Source organism: Lynx rufus, unplaced genomic scaffold (genome assembly GCF_022079265.1).
Source record: "Lynx rufus isolate CCGP_SWC_20201006 ecotype Redwood Valley unplaced genomic scaffold, mLynRuf1.p SCAF_16, whole genome shotgun sequence".
Lineage (NCBI taxonomy): Eukaryota > Metazoa > Chordata > Mammalia > Carnivora > Felidae > Lynx > Lynx rufus.
Window position 1 is genome coordinate 21,062,169 of NW_025814830.1, and position 17,568 is coordinate 21,079,736.

The 17,568-nt window shown below is 36.3% G+C and overlaps 1 protein-coding gene across 3 annotated transcripts in view; it reads right to left on the minus strand.

Annotated features, from left to right (window-relative positions):
- Positions 1 to 17,568, minus strand: part of LOC124511284 (UPF0547 protein C16orf87) — a 34,602-nt gene that overhangs the window by 2,655 nt on the left and 14,379 nt on the right. For 2 of the 3 annotated variants that reach the window (XM_047078340.1, XM_047078341.1), the window contains exon 3: positions 5,581 to 5,763. The exons of the other annotated variant lie outside the window; for it this stretch is intronic. In XM_047078340.1, the coding sequence (XP_046934296.1) occupies positions 5,581 to 5,763 (183 nt within the window). The remainder of the gene's footprint in view (positions 1 to 5,580; positions 5,764 to 17,568) is intronic. 3 annotated transcript variants of the gene reach the window in all.

The window sequence follows — 17,568 nt, forward strand, 5'->3', positions numbered from 1 at the left end:
AGAAATTGGCTTTAGACTACCTTCATGCTAATACATATTGTGGGCAACTAAAAAGTCATAGATTCCCTCTTAGTATGTCTTCTAATGGTGTCACTATTTTTTTTTAAAAAGCCAGTACCTTTTTGTACAGTTATTTAAAAAATTATTGCTAAATATGCATACAATGAAATACACAGATCTTAAGTGTACAATTGGATGAGTTCTAACAAAATATACACCTACATAACCCACACCCTCAATCATTAATATACAGGAAATTCCTCATGTTCCTTTCCAGTCACTGCTTCCCCCACCTCATCAGCAACTGCTGTTCCATCGTCAGAGATTCATTTGCCTGTTCTTGAACTTATATATGGCATTATACAGCATGAACTGTTTTGTGTCTAGCTTCTCTCATTCAACACATTTTTAAAATTCACTGATGCTGTTCATATGTAAGTAGTTTGTTCCTTGCTGGGTAGTACTGCATTATATTAATTCCAAATGCTATCTTGATTTCCTCTTTTTCCCTTGAGCACTTGAAGGGGTTTTCCTTTAACAAAAGAGATAGGATTTATGATAGTACGTTTCAGCATGATCTCTACTTTTAACCATCCACTGGTCTGGGAATTTGGTGGGCCATTTCAATGTGGAAACTCAATGTCCTTCAGGTGGAAAAATTTCTTGAATTATTTCATCGATGACTTCCCCCATCTTCTATGTTCTTTTTTGGAACATCAGTTATTTATTGATGCTGACCTCAAACTGGTCCTCTAAATTTATCATTCTCATTCTATTTTTTCATCTCTTTTTCTACTGCTCTAGGTTCTAGTACAATTCTTTAATTCTGCCAATAAACCTGTTAAAGTTTTTCATCTGCAAATCTTTATATGCATATTGTTTTAGATTTAAAGTTCATTTTCTAGGTACTTTTTGACACGTGCTTTTCTATTTAAATATCATCTTGTTCTTGTTTCATGACTACAATATCTCCTTTTGCCACGAACATTAATGATAGTTTTAATTTTTTCTCTTTCATGCAAAAACTTGTTTTATCCAAGCTATTGTTTTTTCCTGTTGATGTGGTCTTAGCCTTCCATATAGATGCTTTCAGAGAACACGTGTGCACACAAGCTGGGGAGAAGCAGAGAGAGGGGGAGAGAAAGAATCCCAAGCAGGCTCCCTGTTGTCAGCACAGAGCCCATCGCAGGACTCAATCTCACAAACCATGAAATCATGACCTGATCCAAAATCAAGAGTCAGACGTTTAACCAACTGAGCTATCCAGGTGCCCCAACCTGGGTAATTCTTGATAATTTGCTCATATTTATGAGTGGGATCTAAAAAGCTGATTAGCTCATATACATTGTGGAGCCTGACTCTGATCACTAATTTAGGATGATCTGAATAGGCCATTTCTTTGTGAAATCCCTAATGAAACTATCTTTATTTTAGGCTTTTTCTCTTGGGTTTTTCACATTTCCTAGAGAAGATACTACTAATCTCTTTCTTACCTGGGAGATAAAAGCCTGAGTATAGAACTCAGTATTTACCATCTCCAATTCTCACATAGTCTTCCTGATCTTAATACAGTACCCCTGCCCTCAATGACACCTGGTGTTCCCTAAATCAGAGACTCTGTTTTGTCTGACCTTTTTCAAAGGATAAATTTGGAAGGAGGGGAAAATGATGTAAACAGCCCTACCAGGCCATTAAAAAACAGACTTCCAAGCAATCTCGTTTTTAACCTCACCTTCACCTCTACACTTCCAGACCTAACTGATGGACAAATTCCTGACCTTAAGGCAGTTGTGTAATAAAAATCAGTTTCTTTCTTAGTTTTCCCCAAAGGAGCTTACAATTTAGGTTTCATGGGTCTACTAAAGCAGTGATCACTTTCCAGAATTCTACTGCTTTTCCCATTCCTTGTCCTTGTGGTATTTGGTCCTTTAAAAAAAAAAAAAGGCCCTTTACTATAATATTACTAGGAGTTGAAGATGGTGGAGAGCAAGGTGTGGTTATTCAATCTACCAACTTTAACTTGAACTCTACATTAATCTCTTATGTTCATTAATAAGATATTCAGAATTGCCCATTATATTTTAATAAAAATGTCACTCAACATTACTAATATTCAAAATAATCCTACTCCCCTCATACAAAATAAAAACTTATCTTAAACCAACCAAAAAATTTTAATGGTTTGTTTTTATGATTGTATAAAAACAGGTTGTTTTCTAGATGTCTAACAAGCTTCCCTTTCCCACTCTCTTCTTCCTATTCTTTTTCGAAATACAGAAAACACAGTCAATTAAAAATGTGTTTTTAGACATACTGTCAGGTTTTCCTTATTAAAGGTAAAGCCTGCTTCTTTTTAAGCACCCAATGAGCAAGGAATCAATAAAAATGGAATTAAATAGCTACTTAATACTAAGAAGCATATGACAGAAGTCTATTTTAAAATACACAGATATTTCAAAAGTTCATATTTCTTATCCCTATTATATTTAGGGAACATGGTCTGCCTCAAGGGTTGGTAAAATACAGTCCAAGGTCAAATCTGGCCTGCCACCTGTTTTTATAAAGTCTTAGTGGAACAGAGCCATGCCCGTTCATTTACATATTGTCTATGGCTGCTTTCCAGCTACAATGACAGGGCAGAGTAGCTGCAACAGAAGACTGTATGGCCCACAAAGTCTAAAATATTTATTATCTGGCTCTTTACAGAAAAAGTTTGCTGACCTCCTCCCCCCTCAGACCCCTGGACTACATTAAAAGATTCTACTCCTCCCCCCTCGCCCTCCTGGCCTACATTAAGATTCCAGTTTATTCTACAAAAACTGCTTTGAGCATCTTCCTGTTTGTATTAAAAATAAATCAAAAGCATATCTTACTCTAGAAATAGCTCAAGATTTTTCTACCATAAGCTGAAAATACCTGAAAAAAGAATTTATAGCTAAGTAAATTCCTTTCTCAAGTTAACATGAAATAAAAATTCAGACCTGTACATACAGAGTCCTAGCACAACTATCAATAGACTTCATTTCTCCAACTAAAAGACCATCATTATCTGTTTTCTCATCTCCTCTCACCACCAGAAGCATTCCTTTTCCATTCTTTGGGTTATATTCCCTTTACTTCAACTGAAAAGAATGTTCTGTTTTCTGGGTCAAGCAGTATTTACCTCTTTTTTTTTTTTTCCCTCCTGTTGCCTTTTCTTTACCTAGTTTCCCTTCTGAAACAGGTTTTAGCACAGATTTTCTGATCACCCCATTAAAAAATACATTCAGGGGCGCCTGGGTGGCTCAGTCAGTTAAGCGTCCAACTTCAGCTCAGGTCATGATCTCGCAGTTTGTGATTTTGAGCCCTGTGTCAGGCTCTGTGCTGACAGTTTGGAGCCTGGAGCTTGCTTTGGATTCTGTGTCTCCTCCTCTCTCTGCCCCTCCCCTGCTCATGCTCTGTCTCTCTCTGTCTCTCAATAATAAATAAACGTTAAAAAAATATTTTTTTTTAAAACACAAAAACCCCGGGGCGCCTGGGTGGCTCAGTCGGTTGAGCGTCCGACTTCAGCTCAGGTCATGATCTCGCAGTCCGTGAGTTCGAGCCCCGCGTCAGGCTCTGGGCTGATGGCTCAGAGCCTGGAGCCTGTTTCCGATTCTGTGTCTCCCTCTCTCTCTGCCCCTCCCCCGTTCATGCTCTGTCTCTCTCTGTCTCAAAAATAAATAAATGTTAAAAAAAAAATTTAAAAAACAAACAAACACAAAAACCCCCCAAAAACACATTCATGTTTAGAAAATAACTCAAACTCTCCGGAAGAGCAGCATAAGAGAAGGAAAGAGAAAATGGGAGTAAAATTACCCACAGAATTAAGGAGTATTTAAGTATACTTCAAAGAATACAAATATGATATAAACCTTATCCTTTTAGCTATACAGTGCTAAGAAACCATATATAATTTATTTTTACAGTAAATTTATTTTCCCTAACAGTAGTAACTTTATTCAAATAAAAGCATACAGAGGGCCACTTGGGTGGCTCAGTCGGTTAAGTGTCTGATCTCAGCTCATGATTTCATGGTTGGGCAGTGCAGGGCCTGCTTGGGATTCTGTCTCTTCCTCTCTCTGCCCCTCCCCCACTCATGCAAAGGAGCGCATGCCCACACGCTGTCTCTCAAAATAAACTTAAATAAAAAAGCATACAAAGCAGGGAGAAATGGTAAACAGGTAAAAAAAAAACAAAAAAAAAAAAAACTCAGATGTCTAAAACAAAACAAATTTGTGCTTATGCTTGAATACCCAAAAACGAATGCCTGAAAAAGCAAGGTATAACTCACCAGCAAGAAATTATTAATGCATTTCACTGAATATGAAATTATTTTGATACAGGTTTTTTAAGTAATTAAAAAGAGCAACTATCCCTTTTTCCATTAATTACAGGTTTGACAGTCTCAATTTCAAAAGATATTCATGGCCACATGGGGGTTCATCATCTAGTCTAGTCTCTCTACTCTTGTGTCATCTTTGAAATTTCCATGGTAAAAAGTTTTTTAGAAGATGTATAAAAAGAGAAGATGAAGTTTTAGTTAATCATAAAAACAAGTTACTGGTAGACATACTACTTATCAGAAGGAGAAGACATGTAAGGAGAAATATAAATACATTTTGGACCAAGAAGAATTTACCTAACTATCCAAAGCTGCCTCAAAGCAGGGAGGACACAATGAACAATTTAAAAATTCATACTAAAGAATACTTTCAATAGAAAAATTTTAAAACTTGTAGTATAACAGTTTGAAGTCTAATGGAACTCAGATTTATCTTTAAAAACAAATAAACAAAAAACACCCATTTTAATAGGCTTCTCTGGGTTGTCATATGAAAATTATCTCTGAACTCTTACTATCATCAGTTTTTTAAAATTTTTTTAATGTTTATTTATTTTTCAAAGAGAGAGAAAGAGAGTGTGAGCAAGGGAGGGGCAGAGAGAGAGAGAGACACAGAATTTGAAGCAGGCTCCAGGCTCTGTCAGTACAGACCCTGACACGGGGCTCAAACTCACCAACTGTGAGATCATGACCTGAGCCCAAGTTGGACCTTTAACTGACTAAGCCACCCAGGTGCCCCTCTGCTATCATCAGTTTATAGCAAGGTGAATTTTACCTAATTTAAGCCTTTAGATTTTAAAAATTAAACTCTGATTTTTTTTTTTTTAAAACAAACATCTATCCTGGAGGAAATATTTTCAAACTAAAATATGAGTTGTGGGGCACCTGGATGGCTCAGTTGGTTAAATATCCTACCCTTGATTTGGGTTCAGGTCATGATCTCACAGTTCATGAGATCAAGCCCTGCATCGGGCTCTGTGCTGTCAGTACATGGGCTGCTTGGGATTCTTGCTCCCCCTCTCTCTCTGCCCCTTCCCGCTCAGGCTCTCTCTTTCTCAAAATAAATAAACTTCTAAAAATTTTAAAAATAAAATATGAGTTGTGATTTTAAGTCTAGGAGCTCAATGCCTACCAAACACTTTCTTTACTACTATCTAATTAAGGATCTAGAAAAATTTTAATACTTGAAAAAAAAAACTGCTTGGATTTATTCATACCTCTTTCTTCCTCATGTTTTTTGGCAGATGCAGTTTTAGGTCTTCCTCTTCCTCGTCTGATATGATCTGAATGGCTGTTACTTCGAGACCTCTTTCTGTTTTCTAAATCCTTATTTACTGTAGAATTTATCTTCTCTCGCCTAACTCTCTCTGTTCGCCTCCTCTTGGCCTCATGCTTGTTTTCTGTATGGATGAATAAAAGTGATATATTTTAGGGCTTAGCAAGAACTGTTTGCCCAAGTTCTCATTGTCTTCTTTTTCTTTCTAAATAGCACTAAAGTTTGCTGTCTGGCATACTTTATAAAACTACAACTGTTACATCTATGCTCCTGACACCCACATAGGAAAAAAGAAATTCAAATTGAGATCCACATTAACTCATGAGGTAGGAGGAATTTTAATAGAAGACCAGTTTCTTTATTTGGCACGGTTATTTTCAGTCCCTACATATTCACACAGTTCCACAGAGATCTTTCTGCCTTATTCCTTCTCTCTGCTTCCAAGCTAAAAATGGTCAAGTATTACAAAAGGAAAAACAAAACATTTCGTTTCGCCCCCTAATCAAATTATAGATCGAAATATGTCAAATACACAGAAGCAAAACTGACCTTAACCATAATATATTAATTAAGGTTACCAACAAAAAGCAAACAGAAGGCATCCACAGAAAAATATAAAAAACACTAGGGAATAAGTAGTTTTCATTTTAGCCACAGATGAGGTCATTTCTGACATTCTCAGAGCATGTGGATCCCTAAATGGAATAGCAATAGGGGAACTTTACTCAATATGATGATTTAAATAATGCAAGAAGCGATCCTTCTCACTCCAAACAATTCAAAATGTTGGAGAAGACAAATTTTAAAAAACAAAAATGTGCTTTAATACATCTGAACTCAAAAGCAACAAAGAGAAGGGGCACCTGGGTGGCTCAGTCGATTAAACATCTGACTTCAGCTCAGGTCATGATCTCATGGCTTGTGAATTGCAGCCCGGTGTCTGTCTCTGTCTCTCTGCCCCTCCCAACTCGTGCTCTGTCTCTCTCAAAAATAAACATTAAAAAAAAAAAAAAAGCAACAAAGAGAATTCCCCAAATGGCTAAACCACAATGAAGGGCCAAAATAAATAAAATTCATATCCCAAGAAGTAAAGGGAATAATTTAAAAGACTGTAATATAATTATGCTTAATAGGCTAGTGTAAAATTAAAAAAAAATAGTAATGATTATTTCCAAATACCATATCTTTAGAAAATTAATTAATTCTTGGGGCGCCTGGGTGGCGCAGTCGGTTAAGCGTCCGACTTCAGCCAGGTCACGATCTCGCGGTCCGGGAGTTCGAGCCCCGCGTCAGGCTCTGGGCTGATGGCTCAGAGCCTGGAGCCTGTTTCCGATTCTGTGTCTCCCTCTCTCTCTGCCCTTCCCCCGTTCATGCTGTCTCTCTCTGTCCCAAAAATAAATAAACGTTGAAAAAAAAAAATTAAAAAAAAAAAAAAAGAAAATTAATTAATTCTAATCTCAGACAGATATCAGATGATGCAAGAACATTTAATTATTCCAGACTTCAAGTTATCAAAGACAACCAGGCTTGTTAAAGGATTCAAGGGCAACTTGAAAAGGCCTGACCACTGCAGGACAACTTGAGCATCAATAAAAATAGTAACTGTAAAGCTGAAACATCAAATATACTGAAAACTACAAGCACATGACATTAAATACAAAAACAAAAGCAAAAACTACTTGACCACGATAGGAAGACGCTAATGAACCAACTGAGTATTTTGAAAACTTAAAGAGACAGAATTCAAACTGTACCATTTACTGGATAACAAAACAACAGATAAAGAGAAGTTTCTCATTTAAGGATTATTGTGGATAAAAAATGAAGAAAGAATGATAAAATCAAAGTATACTGTTTTCAACCAGAAATGAACCAAAGGATGTAAGTACTAAACATAAACAGCTGCTAACATCAGAAAAACAGAGACAAGCAGGCTTTAATGAACCTCCTGACAGAATATCTACCTATTAAGTAATCTTGTCAAGAAAATCAAGCCTTTGAATCTAAATTACAATTTATAGGAAAAACAAGTCACTGGAGGAATGTGTGATCCTATATTCCTACACCATAAAGACCCAAACAGCACATCCAAATGTAAAAGTGACAGTATCTTTAACATATAATTTGCCAGGAAAAACAAAAAAAAAAGAAAACAATGGATAAAAAAGAGCTAAAAAAAGATATTGTCCATATGTAACATGGAATTTGGTTTTTAAAACTTTTTTTTTAAGTTTTTAAGACCATTTATGAGACACCTGAAAATTTCAACACCAGTTACGTATTTAATATTAAGGAATTGTTAATTTTAATTGTGCTTATGTTTTTAAAGGTCTGTCTTTTAGAAACATATAATGAAATATTTATAACTGAAATTACATGAGATTTGCTTAAAAATAATATGCAAGGGAAGGAGTAAATGTGGGTGTTAATGGGGACAGGTTGGCCATTTTCTCCTGTGTGCTTAGAAAACTTCTAAAAAAAATTAAGGAAATAGTGATAGGTAAAGCTTATGGTATGCCTTTTGAAGTTCAACAATGAATTTAGGTTTGTTCTTCCACCTACCCACTCATCCCTGCTAACTTCTAAATTATTAGCGGAACTTCTCAAAAAAAGAGATATCTGTACTTTCTGTCTTCAGTTTCTCAACCTCCCATTCCCTCATCAATCCATTCCAATATAGTTCCCCAATCAATGAAACTGATCATCCAGAAGGACAAACATCTGTTAACAAATCTAACAGTTTCTCTTTAATCATCTTAATACCATTCATTATCAAATCTAACAGCATCTTTCTTTAATCATCTTAATACCATCCCTCAAAAATTCAACAAAGATAGGGGTGCCTGGGTGGCTCAGTCGGTTACGCATCTGACTTCAGCTCAGGTCATGATCTTGGTTTGTGAGTTCAAGACCCATATGGGGCTGGTCTGCTGTCAGCATAGAGCCCACTTCAGATCCTCTGTCCCCCTCTCCCTGCAGTTCCTTCATGCACACACACATACTCTCTCTCCCCAAAATAAATAAACATTAAAAAGGAGGAGGAGGAGAAGTAACACACTCTCTCTCCCCAAAATAAATAAACATTAAAGAGGAGGAGAAGAAAGAAAAAAGAAGAAAGAAGAAGAAGAGGCACCTGGGTGGCTTAGTCAGTTAAGCACCCAACTTTGGCTCATGAGTTTGAGCCCCACATCAGGCTCTGCACTGATAGCACAGGGCCTGCTTGAGATTCTGTCTCCCTCTCTTTCTCTGCCCCTCTCCCGCTCTCTCAAAATAAACTTAAAAAAAAAAAAAGAAAGAAAATTCAACAAAGATGACTATACTTTTCCTTAAATTATTCTTCACTTGATTTTCAGGCTTCTGTCTTTTCCTCCACCAGGTTCTCACCTTTAATATTAAAGCCCTGGGACTCTGACCTGAGGTCTCTTCTCTTACTTACACTCTAGATAATCCATAGACCCAAACAGTTCCAAAATTTATACTTTCAACTGATATCTTTCCAAAGCTCCAACTGCCTACCTGACAGCTTCACTCTAATATCTTACAAGCATTTCAAATGTATCAAAAAAATAACTTGATTTTCCCTCCTCCAAAGCTTCCTTATATTAATAGATAGTACCACCCGGGTGCAAAAGCCAAATAATTTGTAGTTATCTGTGACTCATCTTGTTTCCTATCATCACAAAAGTCCACAGGTATTCTTTGCAAAATATATCTACAATTACTTTATCTCTTTGCCTCTATGGTCAACATCCAAACCTAATATATTTTGTAGCTGCCAAAATTATCTTTAAAATATTCAAACCATATAGCTGCCCTTCTAAAATCTTTCATTAGCTTTTCATTGTATTAAAAAAATAAAGTTAAATTTCCTTATGAGAGACTACAAGTGCCTATAAGACCTGACATTTGCCTCTCTCCAATCTTCTCATAGTGCTAGACACTTTGTTCACTACACTCCAGACATGCCTCCCTTTAATTAAAACAAGTTCCTTCCTCCCCTTAAGTCTCTGAATTTGCTAATCCTTCTGCCTAAAGCTCTTCCCAAAACTTTTAATGAAGCCACTTATTTACTTCAAATTGTCAATTTATAAGTAAGACTCTGTGTCTCACAGTCCATATTACTTTTTATAATCCACTACTACTATAATCTGTTATTTATTTATATGCTCAGGCCCCCATTAGAATATAAACTCTATGAAAGCTGGGAGGCCTTTGTCTCATTCACAGATCGAGAACATTACTTACACAGATTAAGTAGTGCTGAATAAATAAAATCAGACTGAGCACAAGCATCTACCCCCCCCTTTGTGGAAAATCCCACTGAAATGAGAATAAACATGGGTAAAAGGTAAAGGGAAAAAGGAAAATAAATCTGTAGTGCTGGAAACAAGGAAAGGATGCTATCAATCACCTGAAATTACAGAGTTTCAGCCAACTGGCGAGCTCACAGATTCTGATTAAGAAACCAGAATAGAAGAAACTATAATCTAAACTAGAAACAAAAGATGGCTCCTGTAGAAGGGAGAGCTGTTCTTCCCCAAAATACTCCCAGGACAGATCAAAAAGTACAGTAAGGGAGAGCAAGCCATGAGTAATCATCAGAATACCTACAGGACTATTGCAGAACAGTTGGGCCTAAGAACTGACATAAGGAACCTCCAAAACATAGAAGAAAGAAACAAATGGCAACTCCTCATAGAAATGAAATACTGGGGCGCCTGGGCGACTCAGTTGGTTAAGCAACAGACTTGATTCAGCTCAGGACACGATCTCATAGTTGTAAATTCAAGCCCTGAATTGGGTTTTGCGCTAATAGCTTGGGACCTACTTAGTATTGTGTCCCCCTCTCTCTCTGCCCCTCCCCCACTTGCTCTCTATTTCTCTCTCAAAATAAATAAAAATTTAAAAAATGAAGTACTATAAGGGATTTTGCATTCTCTCCCAGAATGAAGCTTTCCTTATTTTGGCAATCATGGAATTCAACAGGATCACTCAGCCCGTATAATTTACATCCAAAAGCCTGCCAATAAGCTCCTCCCAACGGTACACTAAAGAGATCTGTGGTCAAAACAGACCTTTAAAACAGTGCGTACGATAGTCATGCTAATTATTTACACTGATAAATCAAATCCTTCATTTATAAATATCAACAGGCAATTAAGGATTACCAGCAATTTAAGGAAAATGAAAAGTGTAATAGAGGAAGAACAAAATAAAATAGGAGGAAGAAAGGTAGTTCAAAAAACAAGACAAGGGGTGTCTGGGTGGCTCAGTCGGTTAAGCGTCAGACTTCGGCTCAGGTCGTGATCTCACAGTCCGTGAGTTTGAGCCCCGCGTCGGGCTCTGTGCTGACAGCTCAGAGCCTTGAGCCTGTTTCAGATTCTGTGTCTCCCTCTTTCTCGGCCCCTCCCACGTTCACGCTCTCTCTCCTTCAAAAATAAATAAACATTAAAAAAAAAAACACAAAAAACAAGACAAAACCATCTTTAAAACATTCTAATGCATACCTTTAGAGAGACCTGATTGGACTTTGTATCATTAAGAATAAGATTCTTTTACAGAAATAGAAAGCTCAATCCTAAAATTCATATGGACTCTCAAGCGATCCAAAATAGCTAAAAGAATCTTGAAAAACAATGTCAGAGGTCTCATATTTCCTGATTTCAAAACTCACTAATAAACTACAGTAATCAAAAAAGTGTGGTACTGCAGTATGACAGATATACAGACCAACAGAATAAAATAGAGAGCCCAGAAATAAATCCTTGAATATATGGTCAAAGGATTTTCAATAACAGTGCCAAGACGATTCAAGGAGAAAAAGATAATATTTTCAAGTCATACTGGGACAACTGGATATCCACATGCAAATAAATGTAATTGGACCCTTATTTTATACCATATACAAAAATTAACTCAAAATGGATTGAAGACCTAAATATAACAGCTAAAACTATAAAATGCTTAGAACAAAAAGGGAAAAGCTTCTTAACACTGGACTTGGCAATGATTTTTTGGATATGACCCCAAAAGTATAGGCAACAAAGAAAAAACAGACAACTTGGATTTCATTAAAATTTAAAACTTTTGTACATCAAAGGACACTATCAACAGAGTAAAAAGGCAACTTATGGAATGGGAGGAAATATTTGTAAATGTGTATCAGATGAAGGATTAATATCCAGAATAAAAAGAACTTACACAACTCAATAACAATCCAATTCAAAAATGAGCAAAGAACTTGAATAGACATTTCTCCAAAGATGACAGGCAAATGAAAAGATGTTCAACATCACTAATCATTAGAGAAACGCAAATCAAAACCACAAGTTATCACTTCATACTGATTACAATGGCTATTATCAAAAGCATATAAAATATGCATTGGTGGGGCGCCTGGGTGGCTCAGTCGGTTAAGCGTCCGACTTTGGCTCAAGTCATGATCTCGTGGTTCATGAGTTCAAGCCCCGTGTCGGGCTCTGTGCTGACAGCTCAGAACCTGGAGCCTGTTTCAGATTCTGTGTCTCCCTCTCTCTCTCTGATCCTCCCCCGTTCATGCTCTGTCTCTGTCTCAAAAATAAATAAACGTTAAAAAAAAAATTAAAAAAAAATACGCATTGGTGAGGATGTGGAATTGGAAACTTTGGGCACTGCTGCTGGTAACATAAAATAGTGCAGCTGCGGTGGAAAACGATATGGCATTACCATATACACAAAAATACCCTATGACCCAGCAATTCCACTTCTGGGCATATATACAAAAGAAAACAGGGAATCAAACAGATATTTGAACAACCATGTTCACAGCAGCATTATTGACAGTAGCCAAGAGGTGGAAGCAACTCAAGTGTCCATCAAGGCATGAATAAACAAAATGTAGTACATACACACAATGAAGTATTATTTAAAAAGGAAATTCTGACACATGCTACAACATGGATGATCTTTAAAGACATTAATGCTAAGTGAAAAAGCCAGACACAAAAAGGCAAATACTGTGTGATTCCAAATAGGAAATAACTACACTAGTCAAACTCACAAGTACAAAATATATATATATATTATATATATATATTGCCTGAGGCAGTGGGGAAGGGGAACAGAGAGTTACTGTTTAATGGGTATGGCCTTTCAGTTTGGGAAGATGAAAAGAGTCCTGGAGATTAATAGTGGTGATGGTTAGGTACACAATATGAATGCACTTAGTGCTTAAAATGATTAAAATACTAATTTTATGTTATGTGTAATTCACCACAATGAATAATATGAAAAAAATAAGATTCAATGAAAAAGAAATCAGAAAACAAGATGAACTATTCAAAATTAAAATGCAAAAGAGAAGCTAAATAATGGACATATCTGAAGACAAAATTATAGATCTAGAAACGGAAATCCATGAAATTTCCTGGAACACCAAAAAACAAAAAAGAGAACAGGTGAAAAGTAAGTGAAGAGAAATGAAGATCCAAGAAATCTAATATTCACCCATGACATAATTATTAATTATCTACCCAATATTCATTCTCCCCCTCTTCATTAAGAACAGAATATTCTGTTCAAGACAGCAATGGGCCCAGCTAAAATATACACATTCTAAGACTCTCCTGCAGATGAAGTGGACATAGAATTTTGTTCTGGCCATTAACAAGCATGTGGAATTGGGTGAGGTTGCCAAAAGATTTTTCTTAAGGGGGTAAGCACAGCTGGCATGTCCCTTTGTCCCTCTGCTCTTCCCTTTTCTTCCTACTTGGAATGCTTATGGGATGCGTGGAGGTACAATAGCTATCTTGTTAACAATGAAGATGAAAGCCATGTCAGGACAGAAGAAAGAGAAGAGCCCACATCCTTGATGATATCATTGAATCATTAGTCCCATAGTGCCAACTTCACCTTTCTTTACTACATAGTGGAAAAAAACCCTATTTGTCCAGTCCAGTGTTAGTCTCTGTGGATGGTAATCCTGATGTATCATACAATAAGTATGCAGTAAGTATGCCAAGAGGAAGAGAAAAACGAATGGAGAAAAAGAAATACTGGGTAAAAACTGCCCTAAACTGAAGATTTGAGCCCTCATATGGAAAGGACTGAGGAAGAATGAAGATGACATTTAAATGTGAGTACAAAGGAAAGGCCTTCCACACAATGGAAAACAGGAAATGTACCACCACATATCTTTTATAAAAAATTTTTTTTCCAGGCCTAAAACAATTTTCTGGAAAATTTATTTCAGAAATAAAAGCACATGAGTTAAAAAAAAAAAATAGTACATAAAAAGTGGAATTATCCTAAGAGTACAAAGGAAAGAAATCTCAGTATGACAGCTATGCAGCAGACCTAAAATCAGCCAGTCTTAATTAGACAAAGTCAGAAGATTCTATAAGAGCCCTAAAAATAAATACTGACATCATTATACAAACTATATGATTAAGAACCTAAATGTATAGGTACAGATATAAAGCTATGCATTCTTCCATCAAAAGGCAAAACAAAAACTTAAAGCCATGTCTCATATATGAATGTATAGCAATTTTAAGTGATTAGCATATAAGAAACAATGTTTTCTGAAATAACAAAACCAAACCTTCATTGTCAAGTAATTCAGAGTTGAGGATCACTTACTACTGAATTAATATTCAATCACTGGGTTTATAAAAGGTACTGGCAATCAATTGGCAATAATCATTTCACTTTTTTTAACTAAAAGTGAATGTTATTTATAGACTTCTTGGCTTATTTATCAGCCTCTATTAACTTATCCTAGAGAATAATTTGAAAAGTTTAATTTTTTTAATCCATTTTTTCCTTCTCAATTAAAACTGAGGAGGTTATTATTTATCTGCCTAAGCTTAACCTGAAGAAATATACAGTTTATTTATTAATGTTTATTTTTGAAGGAGAAAGAAAGAGAGTAAGTGGGGGAGGGGAAGAGAGAGAGGGGGAGATACAGAATCTGAAGCAGGCTCCAGCCTCTGAGCTGTCAGCACAGTCAACAGTCTGCTGCTTGACCAACTGAGCCACCCAGACTCCTATCTTTATAGTTTTTATAATTAAAATTTTAGAAGGAAAAAGGCACATCCATAATTATTAAATGCAAAATGGCACCCCTGATATGACAAAACACCCAGAATAACCATCAGAAAAAACAAATTTAAACATCTGGATAAAGCAGAGTTTGTTCTCACCAAAAATTGTTTCTATCAAAATTTTTGGTGACTGATCAAATATTTGAACAATATTTGGTGCTCAAGGTTTGGTCTATAGTACAGATACTCTCAATTTTAGGATATATAGTATTTCTCATTTAATCTCTTTTTATTTTTTTAAGATTTTTGTTTTTAGGTAATCTCTACACCCAATGTGGGGCTCAAATTTACAGTCCCCCAAACAAGAGTCCTAATGCTCCACCGACTGAGCCAGACAGAGACCCCTTCTTTAACCTTTTTTTAAAGAAATTGCTTCAAATCGATAGTTTAAGACTTAATCATGAAACTATTTTTTTTCTCTTTTAATTCATTTATTTTTAAATTTACATCCAAGTTAGTTAGCATATAATGCAACAATGATTTCAGGAGTAGATTCCAGTGATTCAACCCCTATGTGTAACACCCAGTGCTCATCCCAACAAGTGTCTTCCTTAATGCCCCTTACCCATTCAGCCCATTCTCCCTCCCACAACCCCTCCAGCAACCCTCTGTTTGTTCTCTAAGAGTCGCTTATGTTTTGCTCCCCTCCTTGTTTTTATATTATTTTTGCTTCCCTTCCCTTATGTTCATCTGTTTTGTATCTTAAATTCCTTATATGGGTGAAGTCATATGACATTTATCTTTTTCTGACTACTTTTGCTTAGCATAATACCCTCTAGTTCCATCCACGTAGCTGCAAATGGCAAGATTTCACCGTTTTTGATTGCTAAGTAATACTCCATTGTATATATATACCACATCTTCTTTATCCATTCATCTGTCAATGGACATTTGGGCTCTTTCCAAACTGGCTATTGTCAATAGCTATAAACATTGGGGTGCATGTGCTCCTTCGAAACAGCACACCTGTATCCTCTGGACAAATACCTAGTAGTGCAATTGCTGGGTCATAGGGTATCTCTATTTTCAATTTTTTGAGGAACCTCCATACTGTTTTCCAAAGTGGCTATACCAGTTCGTATTCCCACCAGCAGTGCAAAAGAGATCCTCCTTCTCTGCATCCTCTCCAATATCTATTTTTTAAACTCTTAGGCAACCATTCAATTTAGAAATGAAATCCTACATTAACAAGAAAGTTAATTTTTTTTAAATTTTTTTAATGTTTTTATTTATTTTTGAGACAGAGAGAGACAGGACATGAGCAGGGGAGGGGCAGAGAAAGAGGGAGACACAGAATCTGAAGCAGGCTCCAGGCTCTGAGCTGTCAGCACAGAGCCCAACGTGGGGCTCAAACTCACAGACCGTGAGATCATGACCTGAGCCGAAGTCAGACGCTTAACCGACTGTGCCACCCAGGCGTCCCAAGACAGTTAATTTTTAAAAACCTATCTCCATTTACTACTGCCCCCCTAAAAAGAATACAAGGAATAACACAGACCTAACTCATTTGGAAAGTTATCAAAGAATAATTAATTGTCTTTTGGTTCTATGCACTCATACAAAACACTGAGCATTTCTTTTTTTTTTTTAATTTTTTTAATGTTTATTTATTTTTGAGAGAGAGAGAGAGAGAGAGAGAGAGAGAGACAGTGTGAGCAGGGGAGGGGCAGGGAGAGGAGGAGACACAGAATCTGAAACAGGCTCCAGGCTCTGAGCTGTCATCACAGAGCCAAGACAGGGCTTTAACTCACAAAACTATGAGATTATGACCTGAGCTGAAGTCAGAAGCTTAACCAACTGACCTACCCAGGCACTCCATCTTAATACAGATTTATTTATAACACTCATCTTTTCCCCTTATCAAAATTAAAAAACTTGTAAAAATCCTTTAATTTCCATAATAAATTTTATTTAAATGTATTTTCAGCTAGACAAAGTTCTATGTAGGTAGTGTCCTACCTCCCTATTTCTACTGTGCTATGAAGATACACAGATAATTAGTATATTTGAAAAAATGTGAGTTTTAAGCAATTCAAGCTTAGATAAATCTATTTGACTTAGCAGCCAATTTTCCTCCTACATGTCACAAACTTACAACAGAAATTTCGGGACACCTGAGTAGCTTGGTTAAACATCCGACTTCGGCTCAGGTCATGATCTCACGGTCTGTGAGTTCGAGCCCCATGTTGGGCTCTGTGCTGACAGCTCAGAGCCTGGAGCCTGCTTCAGATTCTGCCTCTCCCTCTACCTCTCCCCTCCCCTGCTCATGCTTTGTCTCTCTCTCTCTCAAAATAAACATTTAAAAAATTAAAAAAAAAAATTCAACCCACTGAAATTTAAGATTATCTTCTACAGCTTTGATTTCATTTTTAAAATAACTGCAATCTGAACTTTACAGATGGCTTTCTTTCCTGTTTTAAATGTTTGTGTAAGTAAAAGTCTTCCTTGATTCCTCCCTTCTTATTTAGTGATCTACCCATGTAGAAATCATTTTGTGGGGTCTTAAAATTAAAAACAAATGTAAAATAGAACTACCACATGATACAGCAATTCTACTTCTGGGTATTTATCCAAAGAAAATACTAACTTGAAAAGATACATGCAGCCCATGTTCATTGCAGCATTATTTACAATAGCCAAGATTTGGAAACAATCTAAAGTGTCCACTGATGGATGAATGGATAAAGATAATGTGGAGTATTATTCGGTCATAAAACAGAATTGACAGAATAAAATCTTGCCATTTTTGGCAACATGGATGGTGATATGCTAAGTGATATGTTAGACAAAGGAAGATAAATACCATATAATCCCACTTATATGTGAAATCTTAAAAATCAAACCTA